The sequence below is a fragment of the Xyrauchen texanus genome, chromosome 6 (assembly GCF_025860055.1).
Source record: "Xyrauchen texanus isolate HMW12.3.18 chromosome 6, RBS_HiC_50CHRs, whole genome shotgun sequence".
NCBI classification, from domain to species: Eukaryota; Metazoa; Chordata; class Actinopteri; order Cypriniformes; family Catostomidae; genus Xyrauchen; species Xyrauchen texanus.
This window is the reverse complement of record NC_068281.1, coordinates 38,631,425-38,651,411: the sequence shown is the minus strand read 5'-3', so window position 1 is coordinate 38,651,411 and position 19,987 is coordinate 38,631,425. Positions and strand designations below refer to the sequence as shown.

The 19,987-nt window shown below is 37.4% G+C and overlaps 1 protein-coding gene across 1 annotated transcript in view; it reads left to right on the top strand.

Annotated features, from left to right (window-relative positions):
• The window catches only part of LOC127645568 (histone-lysine N-methyltransferase 2C-like), a 122,403-nt gene that overhangs the window by 46,517 nt on the left and 55,899 nt on the right, over positions 1-19,987 (top strand). The window contains exons 13-22 of the mRNA XM_052129228.1: positions 651-731; positions 2,396-3,090; positions 14,870-14,986; positions 15,134-15,238; positions 15,328-15,432; positions 16,459-16,640; positions 17,044-17,208; positions 17,507-17,616; positions 17,726-17,809; positions 19,079-19,288. Of these exons, the coding sequence (XP_051985188.1) occupies positions 651-731; positions 2,396-3,090; positions 14,870-14,986; positions 15,134-15,238; positions 15,328-15,432; positions 16,459-16,640; positions 17,044-17,208; positions 17,507-17,616; positions 17,726-17,809; positions 19,079-19,288 (1,854 nt within the window). The remainder of the gene's footprint in view (positions 1-650; positions 732-2,395; positions 3,091-14,869; positions 14,987-15,133; positions 15,239-15,327; positions 15,433-16,458; positions 16,641-17,043; positions 17,209-17,506; positions 17,617-17,725; positions 17,810-19,078; positions 19,289-19,987) is intronic.

The following is a 19,987-nucleotide window of genomic DNA, read 5'->3' as shown; positions in this document are numbered from 1 at the left end:
TGAACCACATTGAATATTTAGGATTTAAAATCGATTCCACAACTGGAAGTAAACAAAGTTTTTAAGATTTAAAAAACCTAATACAAGAAATGTTATGATGCAAAATGAATTTCTAGGTCACTAATTAAGCAAATTTGTGACATATACATGTTAACTGATTTGTAGAAATGGCCAGATTTGCTTGCTTCAATTGAAGCACACAACATGCACTTTTATAACCCTTCTCAAATCATGCTGGGATAACATGATCATTAGGTTTTGCAGAAACTTACAGTACTGAGGCAGCTCATAGTATTCAATTCTAAATACATATTATTAAATTAGCAAATTGCAAAATGGATGCATTTTCATTAGTGGTTTCAGACTTTTGGACCCCACTGTAAATGATCACAATAGACAGTCTAGATAAGAGGTTTAGATTACAGTCCATACTAGTGCAGGGCTCAAAGCAATTGTAATCTCTTGAGCTTCGTGTTTTTCTGAACAGTAAACATGCCGTATGTGCATGTGTTCACACTTTCCGATGCACTCTTCTTCCCCGTTGAGTTGTTTTTCAATCCTGTAATTATTTCCACTAGCGCTTGGAGCAGTTTGTATTGCTTAAGTCATGACTCTGTATTGACTCAAGTCTTTTCTTTTCTGTCCTCTAGAGATTGACACCAGTAGCAATTTAGCCGAGCCGGAGTCAAGCAAGACCACACACTGCAGCACAGAAAATGAAAAAACTGCAGGTAAAGACAAAGTCCCATAACATTCGATTCAAAAGGAAATACTGTTCACAGCCCATTTTACTTGTGTAGTCTGACATATATTTCTAAATGATGGATATTCAATGAGAAAATAATCTAGGGCGGGAGTTCAATTTATCCATTGAGAATTGGTTGGATTGTGAAAAGTTGCCACTACATAAACTGAAATGAAGCCAGATGGTTGCAGGGGAGGAGTTAAAGAGATTTGTGACATCAGCTGAGAATGTAAGTTGTTTCAGTTATTGCATTTGAAAAAATACAAATATCCAAAGACTGATGAATCGTGCACAATACGACCAGAAACGTTTATTAAGAAAGTAAATAAGGCCTATTTTGATTTTATGTTGACTTTAACCATAACCCAACATCCCCAGATTATGCCATTGTCAAATGAGGGATATTTTTTAAAAGAGTGTCTAATTTGTTGATTTGCTGAATATTCAGCTTGACATGGCCATTTGGGAGCTTTCCTATGGCAATTTGAGGTGCATTTGTCTAAAAAGAGAACCTCTTATAAAACTAATTCTGAAGTCCTTAATGTGTCTTTTGTAAGTCAGCATTTTACCACATAAGCATGTCAAGTTTTTAACAAGCCAACTGTTCAAATCTCATATCATTTCAGTTTTGTACCGTTGCACTTTTCATATGGAGTTCAGTGCATCGCTGGATGCCCTGACACAAATCATGTGCGTTCCATGTCTAAAGTGAAAAGCCAGCCTGCCGACTGATTAGTATGATATGAACGTTTAACATGCATCTCAATGAACATTAGTTCTTTCAATCAGTCAACATCCCAAATGTTTAATGTCACTCGAATTGGCTATTTTAGTCCATTTTTGTCTTTATAATGTGGAGTTTGGAAAATGTTAATAAAGTATTTTTTTTACATACTGTATCGTTTTGTGCTATTGTGTTGTTCTTTCCAAAGAACAAATAAATGCATTATGACATTATGACCATACAGTAAGTATATACAGTCAAATTTTACTGAAAAATTATGAGATTAATCATGATTGAAAATGTCAATCTACTGACAGCTCTACTAAAAACACAGCTGAAAATAACTATTGTGCGATCACCTAACTAATACATAACTATAAATAAAAGAAATGAACATAATAAAGATTTCTATCTTTCTGCAGAAGTTAAGTTCTCAAGCTGCGTACTAATCTGGTCCATTGTTGAAATGAAGCTTTCCTTTACTGCTTATATTATTAATGGCTTACTTATGATAAATTGCTTGTTTTTGCTCATTTGCGAGTCACTTTGGATAAAAGCCTTTGCTAAATGAATATGATATTCAGACTAAATTAAGGTCACATGAAAGAGTAATCGCATATATTGAAATATATGTTTAAAGCTTTCTCTAAAAACGGAAAAAAATGCTTTTAGCTATTATGGCTTGTCTGTGTATTGCATCGTGCCTGGTTTGGCCATACTAGGGAATTATTGGGACTTATGAGCATATCTACTTTCTATAAACAAAATCATAACAATGTATGTGCTTACTGTGCTGTGCATACTGTATATTAAACACTGAAATGCATGGTCAGTTTACTGTATGACCTGGGGCTGAAAACATTTTTGTATCTTTGTAAATCATTGGAAACTTGTTATTTTTACTAATTTACCTCTCGCACTTGCAGTCACATCTCCTCAGGAGACTAAACGTCCTGAGGATCCAGTGCCACACGAGCAGAAACTGGATTCAGCTACCGACATGTCCACAGTCCAGCAGCTCATAACATCTCCTGAAACACAACCGCCTCCAGAGACATCAGCTAAACTTTCTGAAACCATCCCGCAGCATGAAGACAACAGCAAGCCCTGTCTAGAGGAGCAGAACACCAATCCACTACCCACCAAAGTGCCAACTTCAGACTCCGCTTCCCTTGAGGAGGAACCCATGGAGGTTTCCTGCACAGAGGAAGCTTCTGCAAAGACACATGGAGTTGCTGAAGAGCCTAAGATTAGTGCTGCTAAGACTGTATCAGTCAAGGAGGAGAACATGGATGTCTTGGTGCAACAGCACATGTTTTCCTGTGGCCACTTAGAGGAATTGGACGTTACTATCGATGCTGATGAGCGAAGTTTGGCCAAGCTGAGCTCGCTGGTGGAGGAGCGGACGTCGATAAAGCGATCCCCATGCAGGCAGCCTGAGGGTTTGCCCTCAACTGGTTATGGGACGTCCCAGCGACAGGTCCAAGTCCATGCTGTTCCAGGAGAAGCCATCAGCAATGTGCCTTCATCCATCTTCATACCACTTACTCCAAAAATTGGCATGGGCAAGCCGGCCATCTCCAAGAGGAAGTTTTCGCCGGGAAGACCCAGAGTGAAGCAGGTCAGCCTTGATAAATTATAATAAGCTCTGTGGTGGAACTTGTATAGGAAGGAATAGTACACTGGAAATTTTTAATTTTGTCATCATGTACTCACCCTCATTTTGATCCAAACCTGTATGACTTTCTTGGAACACAAAGCGAGAAGTTTTGAAAAACGTTTACGGTGCTCATTTTTCATAGAATGAAAGTGGATGGTCAGCAGTTAAGCTCTAAAAAGGACAAGAAAATAATAAAAGGCATATTTTTAACCACACCATAGAAACACTATTACATTATTCCATGTGCACTATATTCCAAGTTCTGAAACTACGCAAGAAATTTGCATGAAGAACAGAGGAATATTGAGTTGTTTTTCACTTTTGCACTGTAATAAGAGTAGCTTTAGAATTCTTTAAAATGTGTCCTTTTGTACTTTACAGAAGAAATGAGGGTGAGTGAATGATTACAACATTTTTGGTTAAAATACTCATTGAAGTGATTATGGACATTTGGCGGCAATCTCTCAAACTGGAATTTTCTTCAGGTTAGACATTAAGCATCAATGTCTCGGATTTCTTCACCACCGAAGATATTTTGTGATTGCAAAGCAAAAGTTCTGTTTTATTTTGACTAGAAAGCACAATACATGAATTCATTGGATTCTTCATAGGTTAGAAGCTCTTATTTTTTAAGTATTGCATTTTATGCGATGGCACAAGCGTCACAAATCTATTCAAAGGGGATTATCTTCGTTTAAGAGCGACAGATTTCGCATGCATACATGTCATACTCAGCCATCACGCCATCATTCACGCGTCACATACTGTTTCTGATTGTGTTTTCCTGTTAACTGAACACATTCTTATTTCAAGGCTGTGTCCAAAATCAAAAGTAGCTGTCTTGTCAATCAATGACTTAATAGACGTATTTTAGTTTGAAGGCAACTTTTAAGGAAGCTGGTTTTAGCCAAAGCACAATAACGTCACGTCTAATGATCTCGAACAAATTCAAGTGAGCTTTAGATATGGCCCAGGAAATATTAGTTGACCACGATGCTTCTTTTTTACTACAAATTGAATCTTAAGTTGCAAATAAAATAGCAGATAATACATGTGAGGTTAAATGTGGTTCTTGTTTCCATGGAACCTCTAAGTATTAATCAACTTTATAGCCAAAAACGGATTAATTAGTGGAATCAGTCGATTTTAAGCACCCTGCTCTTTTGCACTCTTTGTGTGCTTGAGTCATGTGCTGTCATGCTGACATAATCACATGACGACAAAGACAGTAAGTGGTTTTGTCGTCATGGCAACAAATGTATCCCAGGCGTTCTGATTCATGGATTCTGGACCGCATTAAAGTCCACCAAGAATAAAACAATGATGCGAAACGAATCACAGACAACAGGCCTATTCACACCAAGAGCGTCCCAATTTCTATAACACAGCGAAAACTATTATGCTAATGAACACAAAACGTTATTTAAAACGTTAAATATTACTGTAACAGTATAAGAACGGGCAAGGAGGCGGCGGGAACCGGCTGAACAGTAAACTTTAACGATATAAATGAACTTAAAACGAACAGAAACGCCTGCAATGCGGCCTCGTGCGTCTCTCTCTCTCGAACCGACGTCTCCGGCCACCCTTTATCTCGCTCTCCCACTGATCAGCTCGATCATGGCCTGGCCACGCCCTCCTCGTTGTCACACTAAAAATTTAACACAATTTACATGATATTTATTCACATCATAACTTACATTTTAATGTAATTTGTGTCAACTACGTCAGACACAGTAAAAAGCATACTATTTTTATTTGATCTATCTAACTAGAGTGTAAAGTCTTTAAATGTCTATCTAGTAATGGTGTTCAGTAAAGGAGTTAAGTAATAAAACACATTCTAAATTTATTTTCTGTTTTCACTCTATTCTGAAAATTCTGAGTTGACAAAATTGAATATATTTCCATCTTAACCATGCGTTGAACACTGGAGACATTTAGTTTTTTCCTCCGTTAAAGCTGCCTGTATAACCTAAACTAAAATGCTAAAATTCCTCACACAATTTTAACAAAACATTACCACAATGGGAAGACTGATTTGACACTTTGAAGCTGTGACTGCAGAGACTCAAACATTGTTTAAAATATGAAACAAATTCAAGCTTACCAGACCACGTGTCCTACTGTTGCATCCACCATGAGCAGGAAGTGGGAAAGAGGTCCTTAGAGTTATAGCTGACCATGACATTAGCTGTGTCTCATTTCGAAGGCTGTATCCTCTGGAGTTTGCACTTGTCGGCTGCATGCATCATCAAGGCTGTCTCATTTCAGAAGAGTAGGACTCTCCGAATGCAGCCGTCCAGTGCTTGTTAAAGGGTGCTAGCATGCAGCCTTCGAAACTAGACACAGCAGTAGTCTGATTTATTCAGGATTATAAACAAATCTAATGGAGTTGGTGCAATGTGAGGACACAACTTGTAAAGGCAGTATTATAGCCATATTATTTGAAGTTTACTTGCATTGTTTCATTTTATATTTATGAATTATTTGCATCTTTAAACACTTTATTTGGCAGTGTAACATTGTGACCTCTTGCTGAGGACAGGTTAAGTTACACGTGCATCTGAGTATAGAGCATTTTTAAACAATTCAAATTAAATGATTTAAAACTACATTAAACAAACTACACATTTCCTTTTAGATTTTACTTTTTCATTATTGTTATTATTATGAATTTCTTGATTTTTAACTTAAAGATAACTTTTGTATGTAGGACATGTTTTGTCCCCTCTCTCAAGAATCAGTTATAAACAAAGAGTGAAATTAACAAATAATTTCAATATTTTTGGTATAAAAATAATTTGTATTAATTAAAAAAAAAATGACTTTCCACTGCATACATTTTCCCCCTAATAAAGGTTTTTCAAACGTTAGTTGTCTTGGTGCCTGGGTAGCTCAGCATGTAAAGGCGCTTACTACCACCACTGGAGTTGCGAATCCAGGGTGTGCTGAGTGACTCCAGCCAGGTCTCCTAAGCAACCAAATTGGCCCGGTTGCTAGGGAGGGTAGAGTCCCATGGGGTAACCTCCTCGTGGTCACTATAATGTGGTTCGCTCTTGGTGGGGCGCATGGTGAGTTTGCGTGAAACCTCCGCACATGCTATGTCTCCACGGTTACGCTCTCTACAAGCCACGCGATAAGATGCGCAGGTTGACCATCTCAGACGCAGAGGCAACTGAGATTCGTCCTCCACCTCCCGGATTGAGGCGAGTCACTATGCCACCACGAGGACTTATAGTGCATTTGGAATTGGGGCGAAAAAGGGGAGAGAAAAAAAGCTTGTCAACCAAGCTGACAAAAGTGTCAGTGAAGAGCATGAATGAGATTAAATATGAGACAAGTGATGTTTGAAGAAGACTTAACTTTCTAGAAGTGCACAGGGCTAAAAGTGGCCGAAGTTGAAGAAACACCCATATGTAAACATAGCTTCAAGTTTTTTTAAGTAACTACAGTGGTGACCAAAAATATTGGCGCCCTTGGTAAATAGAGAAGGCTATGAAAACAAATCTGCATTGTTTATCCTTTTGATCTTTCATTTAAAAAAAAAATGTAAAGAGTGGATATCTCATCATTAAATAAATATTTTCTCCAAAACACGTTGGCCACAATTATTGGCACCCCTAGAAATGATGGTTCAAGTGGCCAAATAATCTCCAAGGATCACAGCTGGAGAATTGCAGAAATTTGTTGGGTCTTGGGGTCAGAAAGTCTCAAAATAAAATATCAGACATCACAGAGTTATTTGGGAAGGTTCTGCTATCATCCAACAACAAACTCAAGCGTCTTCAGTTTGCCACACACTACTAGAACTTCAAATGTGACATGGTTCTATGGTCAGATGAAACAAAAAAAGAGCTTTTTGGCACCAAAAACCAGAGATATGTTTAGCGCACACAGAGATGTAGATATACTCAATGCCCATGGTTAAATGTGGGGCTGTTAGTCTCTGGACATCTTGTTCGGATTCATGACATCACGGACTCGATCAAATATCAACAGATGAAAAATCTAAACCTGGCTGCCTCTTCCAGAAAGCTTACAATGGGCCCTGGTTGGATCTTCCAGCAGGACAATGATCAAAATCAACACAAAAAATGGTTCACTGACCACAAAATCAAGGTTCTGCCATGGCCATCCCAGCCCCCTGACCTGATCCCCATAGACAATGTGTGAGGTGAACTAAAGAGGAGAGTCCACCAACATAGACCTCTGAATTTGCAGGATCTGGAGAGATTCTGTATGGAGGAATGGTCTCAGATCACTTGCCAGGTGTTCTCCAACCTCATTAGGCATTAAATGAGAAGACTCAGAGCTGTTATCTTGGCAAAGGGAGGTTGGGAGATATTTCCTCTGTTTTAATTGTTTTACTTCAATTAAAGGTTAGATTTTTGCTCATAATTTCCAAGGGTGCCAATATCTTTGGCCACAACTGTATTCCAGTAAACAGTCAGTAATAAAAAAATGAACATAGAAACAAATTACAAGCAATAGAAAAAAAGAAAAACAATACAAATTATGGAAACAATAGTAATTATGCAAAAGGACCTTGGTGAGTTTATTTGGCAGAATAAAGGAAAAAAAAACAACAAATAGGACAAACAAAACATTCCTCTGTGATGTGAATAGGTTTATCGGAATGCGTTTAAATCTCGCCTCGGCTTCCTAGGGCATATTATGCTGTTTTTCAGATTCTTTCCATTGTTTGTGCTTGCAATATTTGTCTTGATAAAAAACTGATAAAACCATAACATACCTCTACTAAAAAGGACATTTTTCTTTGCATGTTTGCAAGTGTTATTGTGATTTATTTTGCCAGGAAATGCTTCAACAACATATTCAAATTGTCATTCTTCCTCAGTTGAGTTCATTCTTGTGGCTCTAATGTTTCACATTCTCTGTTAACCATGTCTGATTGTTGTACATGCATGTATTTGTATGTTTTTTTTTGCTGGCTGGACTATTTAAGTTGATGCATGATGTTGTCCACATTTCCTCCACCCTCTCTCTCCTTCTTTCTCTCTAACCCACCCCATCTTCAGGGAGCATGGAGTGCCTGCAGACCGAGCCCTCCCTCATGGTCCCTTGACCCGACTGAGGGCTGGGACGGGCCAAAGAGCAGGCAGCCCCACAGCATGGCCGCCTGGATAATCCGTGTGGTAAATACAGTATAATACTTCTCAGTCCTGCAATGGGTGTTCAGCTTGAGCAACATGTCTACACCAAATGCCAGGCGACAAAGCTAGATTGCCTAATTATTGTCAACAAAACTGTCTATTCTGGAAGCGCCGATACGATGCGATGTGCCTTTAGATGATGAATGCCACGTTTCTAAATTTGACGTGCTGCAGAGCTAATCCAACCACTTTAGTTTCTTTTGTCATTTCTTTCTTCCGTGGAACACAAATGGTGAAGTTTTGAACGTCCTGGCTGCTCTTTTCTGTTTAATGAAAGTGAATGGCGATTGGGTCTATCAAGCTCTAAAATGGTATTAAAAAGCATCATAAAAGTAGTTTATAGGACTTGTGCGCTATACTCTAATTATTCAGCTTTGTGTAAGGAAAAGACCAAATTTTAAGTCTTTATTAACGTAAAAGATTTCCCTCTGCTGAATTGCGTCAAATATAACGCAATTGATGTAAATGGCGGCGTATTACATCAACACACGTTTTGTTTTGTGCGTACGACTTTCGTAGTTCATTTCAGAGAGTCATGGTGACATGGTGTATGAATCTCTAAAATAGACAATAATGGTGGTCAATCAAAAATGCCGGTAAGATGAAATATAAAATATATATATATATATATTTTAAAAATCACATTTAAAAGTTTAAAACAAGGCAGGTTTATAGAAATGTAATCTGTTAACCTGAGCACATTTAAGTTTCTGTTTTAAATCATATGTATACAGTGTAGCAATACTGACATCATTATAATAATTATTATATAATAAGTCAACTTTTACACCAAAGGAAATAAAGTAGGATACTTGATAAAGTAAGTGAACATTTGAGGTGACATGCAGCTTCGAGGCTTCCAGTGTAGACATACTTAAGTCGACTCTGTGTGAAGCATCCCTAGTCACGTCCAGTGTAGACATGAACACTCCAGCAGTAGGACAACTCTTTAAAAAAAAACCTTCCCCAGAGACCCTCACTCTCTGAGGAGCAGGTGTTAGGAGTTCACATAATTGCACATAGTGACAACTGGGCAATTCAAATGAAAATTTTGAAAATTGTGTTGTCTAGCTTTTGAATTGAGGATTTGCCTGTTTATTTGCAAGCAATATATTGTTCCCTAGAAGAAGGGAAGGGAAAGCCAGAAAATACCAGATGTGTCAAATGTAAATAACGCATGTAATCAAACCAGACCCTTGAGTTTTTGTACAGAGAATACCACAGTAGCCACAGGGCCAAAACTTGTCATAACATTGCTCATGTTGGACAGCTTTGATTTGGATTTTGATTGGATAAATTCTACGCTAACATTTTTTATGTTTGACTCAAGCTAATGAATGAAAATGAGTTATGAATGTCTTCACGTTGTGAGCCGTTGCCCTCGGGTTGAGCAGATGTGCTGCGTGTTGAGGGGTCAGGGGGGCATGAAACGTCCATGTTGGCTCTGGTAGGGGTCTCTGTGGGCTGCAGGTCCATCTGTTCCCGGGCCGCTGGAGTAACCTGGATAATCCATCTGGGCACGAGGCCAGACCAGGTCCAATTGCATTATCATGTCTTGACTCAACGTGCATGCTAGATAACATTCACCACATGTTAAGAGTCAAGCAGTGAAAAACAGCCTGGATGTTGAGATAATGATGGCGAGGGAGTATTTTGAGAATGGGAAATAATTAAAGCACAATGCTAGTACTATGGTATTCTTTGAAGAACATTGGACTGCAATGTATAAACCGTGGTGTATGAAGTCCTTTTATTCCTTGATAGGATTGGATGATATATCAAGCATTAACCATGTATTTGAGATAATTTTGCTGGCAATATGAAATTATTAGGGATGAAAATGTAATCCGTTAATTCAGTACGATTACTTGTATGAAAAATAATGCGTTAAAAAATTACACAATTAATTATGCCCCTGGAGCATAATTTGGAAATGTTCTACCATTGATGCAATTCAAGCTTGAAGTACCACCCTCATGTTTTAACAAGTCTCATTCAGCTGTGGGCAGTAAGCGCAGCTCCAGCTGTACAGGCAACAAACCACACTGACAGCAGAGAGTACAAGATAAGGCTGCGTTTGAATGGATTCCTCCATTCAAACACAGCAGAATGGATCACAACTCCGAATGCTGCGGCCTCAAGACATTTTCTACATTTCAAACTGTTTAACTTGACACAATGGCCTAAAAGCGCTGTTTATGATGTGACGCAGCAAAAGTCAGACGCTTCAAAAGTGCATGTCTGAATCGTGAACATTAAAATATCCTTAGAAAAGGCCTTATAATAAGTCTACCTCAGACAGATTGACTAATTCAATTGCAAAATGCATTGCTGTGTACTGTAGACCAATGATAGGCTTATGTTCAATGGTATGGAAATAAACAATATGTTGCTTTCCACTTTTTGTAATGCTTAATCAATGCGTTACTCTCTGCCACAGTAATGTAATGTATTTTAATTGTGAATTATTATATTATATATTTATAATTATTTAAACATAATTATTCCATCATTATATATCAAATTATTATTAATTCTTTGCAAATGCTGATATAAGATTATTTGAATTGCGATAAATTTGAATAAATCGGCATATGTCATTAATTTGATTAAAACGTGTAATCGATATACTACAGCCCTAGAAATTACTTAACATTTTGATAATTGCAGAGATATCTGAGAATTGGAGTATGCAGATGTTTAAATCATTTAACACATCTCTAAATACATTTCTGTGAATCACTTCAAACTGTCCATTTTAATGATTCAATTCTCGCTTCAAAACACTAAATCAACAATTTGTTTGTGTTCCTGTGTTTTTTTTTTTTTTTTGTAAAACTATGTTAGTCATTTTTTTATGTATGTTAGGCCTATAGTTTTATACATTTTTACTGTGTTTTACCTCTTGCATTAAACATTTGAAATATAATTAGTTATAATAGCAGTTTACATAAAATTTTGGTTCTTCTGATTGAAAAAATAGAAATAATCCTTTTAAGCAATTTCAGAGTAGTGGCTTTATATCGATATTCATTCCGTATTAAAAAAACGTAAAAAATGTATGTACAGTAGATGGATGGATGGATGGATGGATGGATGGATAGATGGATGGATGGATAGATAGACGGATGGACGGATGGATAGACAGATAGATAGATGATAGATAGATAGATAGACGGATGGACGACGATAATGGATGGATGGATTGATGACGGATGATGATGGATGGATGATATGGATAGATGGATTGATATGGATGATAGACGGATTTATAGATAGATGGATATATAGATAGATGGATAGACGGATGGATGGATAGATAGATGGACAGATAGACGATGATGGATGGATGGATTGATGATGGACGGACGGATGATAGATAGATAGATGGATGGATGATGATGATAGATGGGTGGATGGATGGATAGATGATAGATAGATGATGATGGATGGATGGATGGATGGATGGATGATGATGATAGATAGATAGATAGATAGATAGATAGATAGATAGATAGATAGATAGATAGATAGATAGATAGATAGATAGATAGATAGATAGATGGATTGATGGAAGATAGATGGATGGATGATAGATTGATGATGATGGATGGATTGATGGATGGATGATGATGATAGATAGATGGATGATAGATAGATAGATGATGATGGATGGATGGATAGATGTATAAGTGTATACGTATGTTTGTATATATGCATATATTTATTATATTTTTAGGGATATATTGAATTATGTATATTATAGCTAAATTGTATATAGAAGAGATCAAATATGTAGGCCTATACAAAAGTATTTAAAATAAGGAAAATATAAAGTAGATGGTAATATGATAAGACGTGTATATATATATATATATATAGAGGTGTATAGACACATGCGTAAATGTATATCTATAGTTCTTGGATTATGAGTCTGTTTCAGTTATTGTTAACTATTTGTATTGAAAAATAAAATAAATTATAAAAAGGAATTTAGAGATATGGAGATATATTTTGACTATATCGCCCAGCCATACACTGTATATAACATATATATATCAGTTAAACTGTAACAAATATAATCTTGCATATCATCAGAATGCCCAGTATGTATGCCATGGTACAGCTTTTCAAAGAACCATGGCATTACCACCGCCATACAACAGTACTTTTTGTAATGATGATGGTGTAAAACAGAGAGGATGAAAGGACCCGTCTTAGAAAATCAAGTGTGAGTGGCACAGGCAGAAGTTGAAAGAGCGAATGAAATTATGTTACAGCTAGTCGAATAGTGGATGGTAGAGGCAGAGGGGGGTTAGTGGGGTGTAATTCTTGGAATGGCTTTTCATTGTGACAGGCAGAATGGCAGCCCCTGAGGAAAGGAAATTTGCTGACAGCGTAATAGAAGTGAAATCGCTAGAATAACACGGCTGAGGCCTCTCAACAGCCTGATAGTCATGTTGGCAGCTCCCTCAGATGCCATCTCGCACAGCGTGTCACAGTCTCTCCAAAATTGGTGTCATTATGGGGAATGTTGCTGCACTGTGACAGCTAGTTAAATTGAGGCAGAGTCGTGTTTGGTTTGGATTGGTTATTCGATCACAGCGCACTGAATTTGAGCTGCTAGGACATTCATTAAATGTAAACACAAAGAGAAAAGGAAACTTTGCTTCCTGCCTGTAGAGTTGAAATTGCTTCAGCTCTGTCAATGCAAATTACTAAGTTGTCAGGGGTGTTTCAAAGAGGGTTTTTGAAGTGGTATACAGAAGTAAGATGAGGTTAGCCATCTCATTTGTTTATATTACCAACTTTGACATGACAGTAAAAGAAGTTGAAGACTACACCATTTGGACCATCATGTTATCATTGTTCTTTTTTTTTTTTAATCACTCCATTTAATCACTTTCAGACATGTTTGTACATCTATAACAAAGAGTTGTTAATAAAACCTCTCAGATAAAGACAAAGGTGCAGGAATTGATGGAACCGATAAGAAAAGCAACAAGTCAGTGACTTTTTTGACTAGCTTTACTGTTATGTTGTAAAACTTCTGAAATTTCCCACCTGGTCTCATTGTGAAAACTTTACTATTACTATAATTAAACACAAAATCCCTTTTACAAGCCTTGCATTGTTGCATGTATCGCTGCAGTTTCCTGGGGCCGGTTACGACCTACTAGTTCAGTCTTGCCTTAAAAACAGGTGGTGCAACCAAATTAAGCACTGACTTAAGCTACAAAGTAACTAGTAGTTACTAATCCCTTAGTGAACTTTACGTCCTAACTTACGGGAGACCTTACGCACAGCTGGTGCAACCCTACCCTGGTGAATGAACACTAGAGGCACTACAACAGCAATGGGTTTTATTCACTTTCACACAAATCGCAAGTAAGATTAACAGTTTATAAACAGTTTTTTGTTTTGTTTTTGCTCTTACTCGCACAATACTATCTTATTACATTAAAGTGTCAAAAACGTTAACTTTTATACTTGCATTATATAATCAACTACATATAAACGTTTATGCAATAGTGACTAACTTGCATGATGGCGCAACTAATAGAGCATTGGATTTTAAACTCGGAAGACTGGGGTTCAAAATCAACAGACACGGAAGTTGACCTGCGAGCCCAAAGTTTCATAGAAGTGTCATGAGAATGCGCGACTGCTTAAGCTATTGTGTTTTTCATCTTACATTTGCTTTTATGACACTACAGGTTAGGTTTAGGTTAGGGGTGAATGTTTTGTTCACTTCACGTTTGCGTTTATAACACTATCGGTTAGGTTTAGATGTAGCAGTTAGAGTAGGGATGTCGGTATTGTTCATTTAAAAAATAATATAATGTCACATTCCATTTTTATGATACTATTGCTTGTGTTTCTGTTAAAGGTCTAGGTTTGGGAGGTAGGTTTTATTCATTTTAAACTCCATAGAGCATTAACCTTGGGAAAACGGATAGATTAGACTCGCTTTTAGCGCCCCTCGGTGGATACTTCAGCTTGGAACTGCGGCGATATGTGTAATGAACCACTTAATAGCATTTTACAAAAATGTAATATCATTTTCACGAGATCAGGCTGGAAATATTTCGCTGACTTGCAGAAATCCTGTTTACGGTGTTCCCGCAGTAAGCGGAAAACCTGGATATAATAAAGGGGATTTTAACATGTTAAAATTCTCAGCTCTAAAATATTTAATCGACTAGAAATCTTAATAAAAACTTTAGTTTTATTTCATTTTTTTATCCTTATCTAGTAATAATAAAACGTGGAAAAGTCAAGGAAGTTTGTTGGTCAGAGGTTGTAGGAATTCTGTGTTTAAACAAGGTGATCTATGGCAAGTAATTAGTAAAAAATTGAAATTCAGTTAAAAACGTTGTTATTAGATAATACCATCCTGTTAAAAATGTGTCATTTATAACATACTTCAAGCTACACGATGCTCCTGTTGGGCATTTTATAAAAAAAATAATAATCTACTAAAAAACCATGCATCGATATTTTCGGTGAGAATTACTACCTGCGAGTCGGGATTGACCCTGTGTTATCTGTCATGTGAACAGGGTCGGGGGTCTGGCTTTCCTGGCAGGAGACGACCCAGAGGTTCGGGCGTCACAGGCAGGGGAGGACGTGGCCGTGCCAGAATGAAGAATGGGATCCCTCCAATCCCAACTCCTGGAGTATGTTACATTACATGTTAACATTAATGCATTATTGTATATGTTAACATAAGGTTTCGGTACAATGTGCATTAACTGTTGTTAACCTTTACATCAAAATTGGTTATATTGTAGGCATATGTGTAATTTATGATTGTACATCTGTAGGTAAACGTCATGGAACCGATGTGCATATTCAGGGATGAGGAAGAAAATGCCATGCACAATACAGTGGTGATTTTCTCCAGCACAGACACGTTCACACTGAAACAGGTAAATGGGAACGTTTTTGAGTGGTCAGTGCATTTTAAAGCCATATATGTAGTGTGTGCTGATATCTGTATCTGTTGTGTTTTCTTTAGGATATGTGTGTGGTTTGTGGGAGTTTTGGGCAGGGTGTGGAGGGTCGACTTATGGCCTGTGCTCAGTGTGGACAGTGTTACCACCCCTTCTGTGTTAACATAAAGGTGAGCACAGCTTAACCCCACAGCAGGAAGGGGCCAGTGTATCCCTTCTGTTTCCTTTAATGCTAAAACTGTTAGAGGTGATGATGATGAAAGCCATTATAGAGTGAGACTATTGAGATGTTTTGACTTGTATATGCCAAGTCGATTAGAGACACGTCTAATGTTTCAATCTGGTTAACAAAACACTGTCAATTTTCCCGAATATTGTCACAAAATTCTGCGAATGAAAACATTTAAATCATCATCATCATCATCATCTATTGAGCAGTGCTGGAGATTTTTATTTAATTATTCATTTTTTAAACACCCAGCTAAAATACTTCTCTTTTTCAGTATTTAACAAACAATCAGTTTTGAAAAGTACACTACGAGTGCACTGAAGTACACTACAAGCTGCTAACAAAAAATGTAACATATTTAAACACAGAAATTCACATTAAAGTCCAATTAACTATCTAATAAAACTAGCTAAGTAATAAAATATAATAATAAAAAACTACTTGAATGAAAATAACTAATAAAACTAGAACGTGCTTTAATTCAGGATAAACAGCAGTGTTAAATATAAATATTTATACACATAAGACACATAAAAAAAAGCATGCAGGGATTCCTGGGAACACTATTGATGACTCAAAAGCATGTTTTTTTTTTTCAGTTGAGTTCAGTTTTACATCTATCTCTACTGGCTCATTTTCATACATAATTGGGCTTCCCATCACTACTTCGGAGAAAGAGGACGTTCTAGATGTGTACGTGTTATTAACGACCCCTCTTGCTCCGTTTTATCAGTGACAAAAAAACAAATGTTGTTTATTCTGGCTTTATTCTCAATACAAGTCAAGCTCAATCGACAGCATTTGTGACAATATTGATTACCACAAAAACAATTATTTTTATTGAAAATTGTAGTTTATACACTTCGTTTCATCAGTTACTTTGCAACATGGCTAGCTTTTCTTTTAGCAGATGTTTTAGGGGCATCTGCCTGCATATGCGAAATGTAGACACGTGTTTGTTTGTCAGATCAATAAGGTGGTGTTGAGTAAAGGCTGGCGATGTTTGGAGTGTACCGTGTGTGAGGCGTGTGGTCAGGCCAGTGACCCCGGACGCCTGCTGCTCTGCGATGATTGTGACATCAGCTTCCACACCTTCTGCTTAGACCCGCCCCTGCAGAATGTGCCCAATGGTAGCTGGAAATGCAAATGGTATGCCACATCACATTACATCAAACTAACTATTCTTTTACTTATTTTGGAAATTGCTCTTTCATTTCATTATATGTAAATTATATGAAGAAAAAAAAGAAACCATGATCATTTTATAGCAATACAAATAAAATATCTGTACTATATATATATATATAAAAGAAAGTTTGAATTTAACTGCGCAAAATTATTGGGGCATATGGGGTTCTTTTCTCTCATGCTTTTTACTGAGATACACCTATTAAATAAAAGCTTTTTTAACCACCTTTATTTTCCTCTAAAGGCTTTTGTTTATGAGAATTGTTGTACTTGTCATTTATATGAGTAGTTATTAGGGTGGTTAAATCGGTGGGGTTCGTGTGGTGTGTGATTAATGTCATTGTGGTGCTCTGGCCTCCTGCAGGTGTGTGTCCTGTACGCAGTGCGGTGCCACGTCTGCAGGTCTGAGGTGTGAGTGGCAGAATAATTACACTCAGTGTGCCCCTTGTGCCAGCCTGGCATCATGCCCACTGTGCCAGCAGAACTACAGCGAGGAGGAGATCATCCTGCAATGCCGGCAGTGTGACAGGTGAGCCGCAGCAGCTCTCTGTTTCTGGACTGTGTGTATCTGCATGTGTGCGTGCTTGGGGGTTGCTTGGTGGTTGCTTACTGACACAGTGAAGTAAATTGGTCTTGCTAAAAATAAACATTAGGACTAGTGTGATGTCAAAATTGGAACCAGAATCATTAAATGATCTGCACTTATATTGCACTTTTTTTTCTCCCAATCACCCATTAATTTCCTTAACAAACAAGCAATGTCTTTTTTTTTGTAAGAAATTTTATAGCCGTCCACTGGTTTATTCATAGTGTTTGTATGTGTGCAGGTGGATGCATGCGTCGTGTCAGGGGATCCACTCAGAGGAGGAAGTGGAAAGGATCGCAGACTCCTGCTTTGACTGCAGTCTATGTCAAGGCCACTCTCCCATCTCTCATGGTAAACCCATTTAGCATATTCTGATACACCGTTGTAATATAATAAACTCTGTTTTACATTACTAAATCGTTTTTGTTTGACATTGTGTATTTTTGTGTTCATTACACAGCGCAGCGAACGCCAGCCAGGTCTAATGTGGATATAATGGAGCCTGTTTTCATGCCACACAGAGTCCCAAAAGCAAGAGATGCTGGTAAAGTTGCTATCATTTAACATTTGGATTTTCTTAATCTTGAACTGATGTATATACAAATGTCAGTAACAGATTATAATAACTTTAACTCGAATCCCACTCTCATCTAAAACCTGGAAATATTTGGGAATATTGAAATTGTTATTTCCAGGCCTGGAGAAGTCATGGAAATTAATACGATCTTAAAATCATTTAAGGAATTTCTGTTGTGAATAAACGTTGTTCTAGTTGTGATCTGCTCTTTATTTTATTGCCCGATTTGTCACTGGATCATTATTTTGAGTCGATTCTTTTCAGTGAACTGGTTTACAAATCGGTCATAATGATTCATTAGTGAATGTGTCTGAATTTGAATGATTTTTAAAAATCGTTGTCCAATCACAAATGAAAAGTCATGGAAATGCATTAAGAAGTCTGAAAACCCTGCTTTCCAGAATAATATTAAAGGGATAGTTCACCCAAAAATAGTCTCACCCTCATGCCATCCTAGATGTGTAGGACATTCTTACCTCTATTGAACAAAAACTGAGATTTTTAGTAGAATATCTCAGCTCTGTTGGTCCATAACATGCAAGTGAATGGTTGCAAGAACTTTTAAGCTCCAAATGCACACAAAGGCAGCATAAAAGTTATCCATAAGACTCCAGTGGTTAAATCCATGTCTACAGAAGCAATTTTATAGGTGTGGGTGAGAAACAGATCAATATTTAAGTCCTTTCTTACTGTAAATTCTCCTCCCCGACCAGTAGGTGGCAAAAACACCAGATTTTTTTGACTTGAACATTGATCTGTTTCTCATCCACACTTAACAAATCGCTTCAGAAGACATGGATTAAACCATTGGAGTCTGCCTTTAGGTTCTTTTGCACCTTTCACTTGCATTGTGAGGAGCTACAGAGCTGAGATATTCTTCAAAAAATCTTTGTGTTTTGCAAAAGAAAGAAAGTCATACACATCTGGGATGGCTTGAGTGGGAGTAAATGATTATTTACTCCCCCCTCAGAGTAATGAGAAATGTCATTTTTTTAACAAGCATCAATACATTTTACTCTGTACAATTATATTTATTATTTTCAAAGTGGGAACAGATCATAAGTGTACATTCAAATAGTCAACAAGGTTATGAAACATATAAATGTGATTCATATGCATTCATATTTAAATGTAACTGATCTAGATTTCTCAGATTGCATGAAATTTATATTAAATTGCTATCAAATTTTCAACTTTATGTTTGTAATGAGATTCCTCTGTTTTTCTGCTCCACAGACCTGATAAGGACGTACACTCAGGACGGTGTTTGTCTCACAGAGTCTGGTCTGTCCCAGCTACAGAGTCTCGCCAACGCAGCCACCCGGCGGAGACGCTCCAAACCCAAACTCAAACTGAAGATCATCAACCAGAACAGTGTGGCTGTACTACAGACACCTCCAGACCCACAGACTGAACTCTCCAGAGATAGAGATATCAACACCAAAGGTACAAACGGTTTCATATGCCTTTTTTATTTTTCTTCTAGAAGATTCTGCAGGTGAAGGGCAAAGTGGAAAGAGATGCAGTATATTAAAGGTTCCCCCTTCTAAGGCTGGGCATACACGGTGCAAGTTCTGACACTCGGGAGGTCGTAAGCCCCTGCACACATTACGAGTCAATTTATCTGAAAATCGTACAGCTGCGATCGTACACGACTTTACGACCTGGAGAATTCCAGAGCAATCGCACTAATTTATGCGCTATTTATCATTATAAGACATAAAGCCAGAGGAGGACATTGCTTTAATTCCTCGTAGCTGGTGATTTAGACATAAAAAAGATGACTGGCATGGCCAGGGGCTGCATTAGCTGAAAACGTATCTGCCGATTAAAAAAAAAAACAAATGCTGTCCAACATTTGACAGATTCAGATTTTGAAGGGAGGCTGTGTGATTTCATGACTGCATACATCAGTCATAACGTCAACCTGTTGTTGCCAGTTACTGCATGATAATAAAGTACAAGATTAAAGTACTTGCACAAAATGTACAAGATTAAAAATGAAGTGTGGAAAAATCGTGCACCGTTTCTGCCGGTTATACTTGGATTTAATTTAAGCACAAATATGACGTTTAGCGCCATATTCTGAGTTATTTTATTAGAGTAGACTACCTGTATTACTGCGCTTTAGATGTATGCTACTTT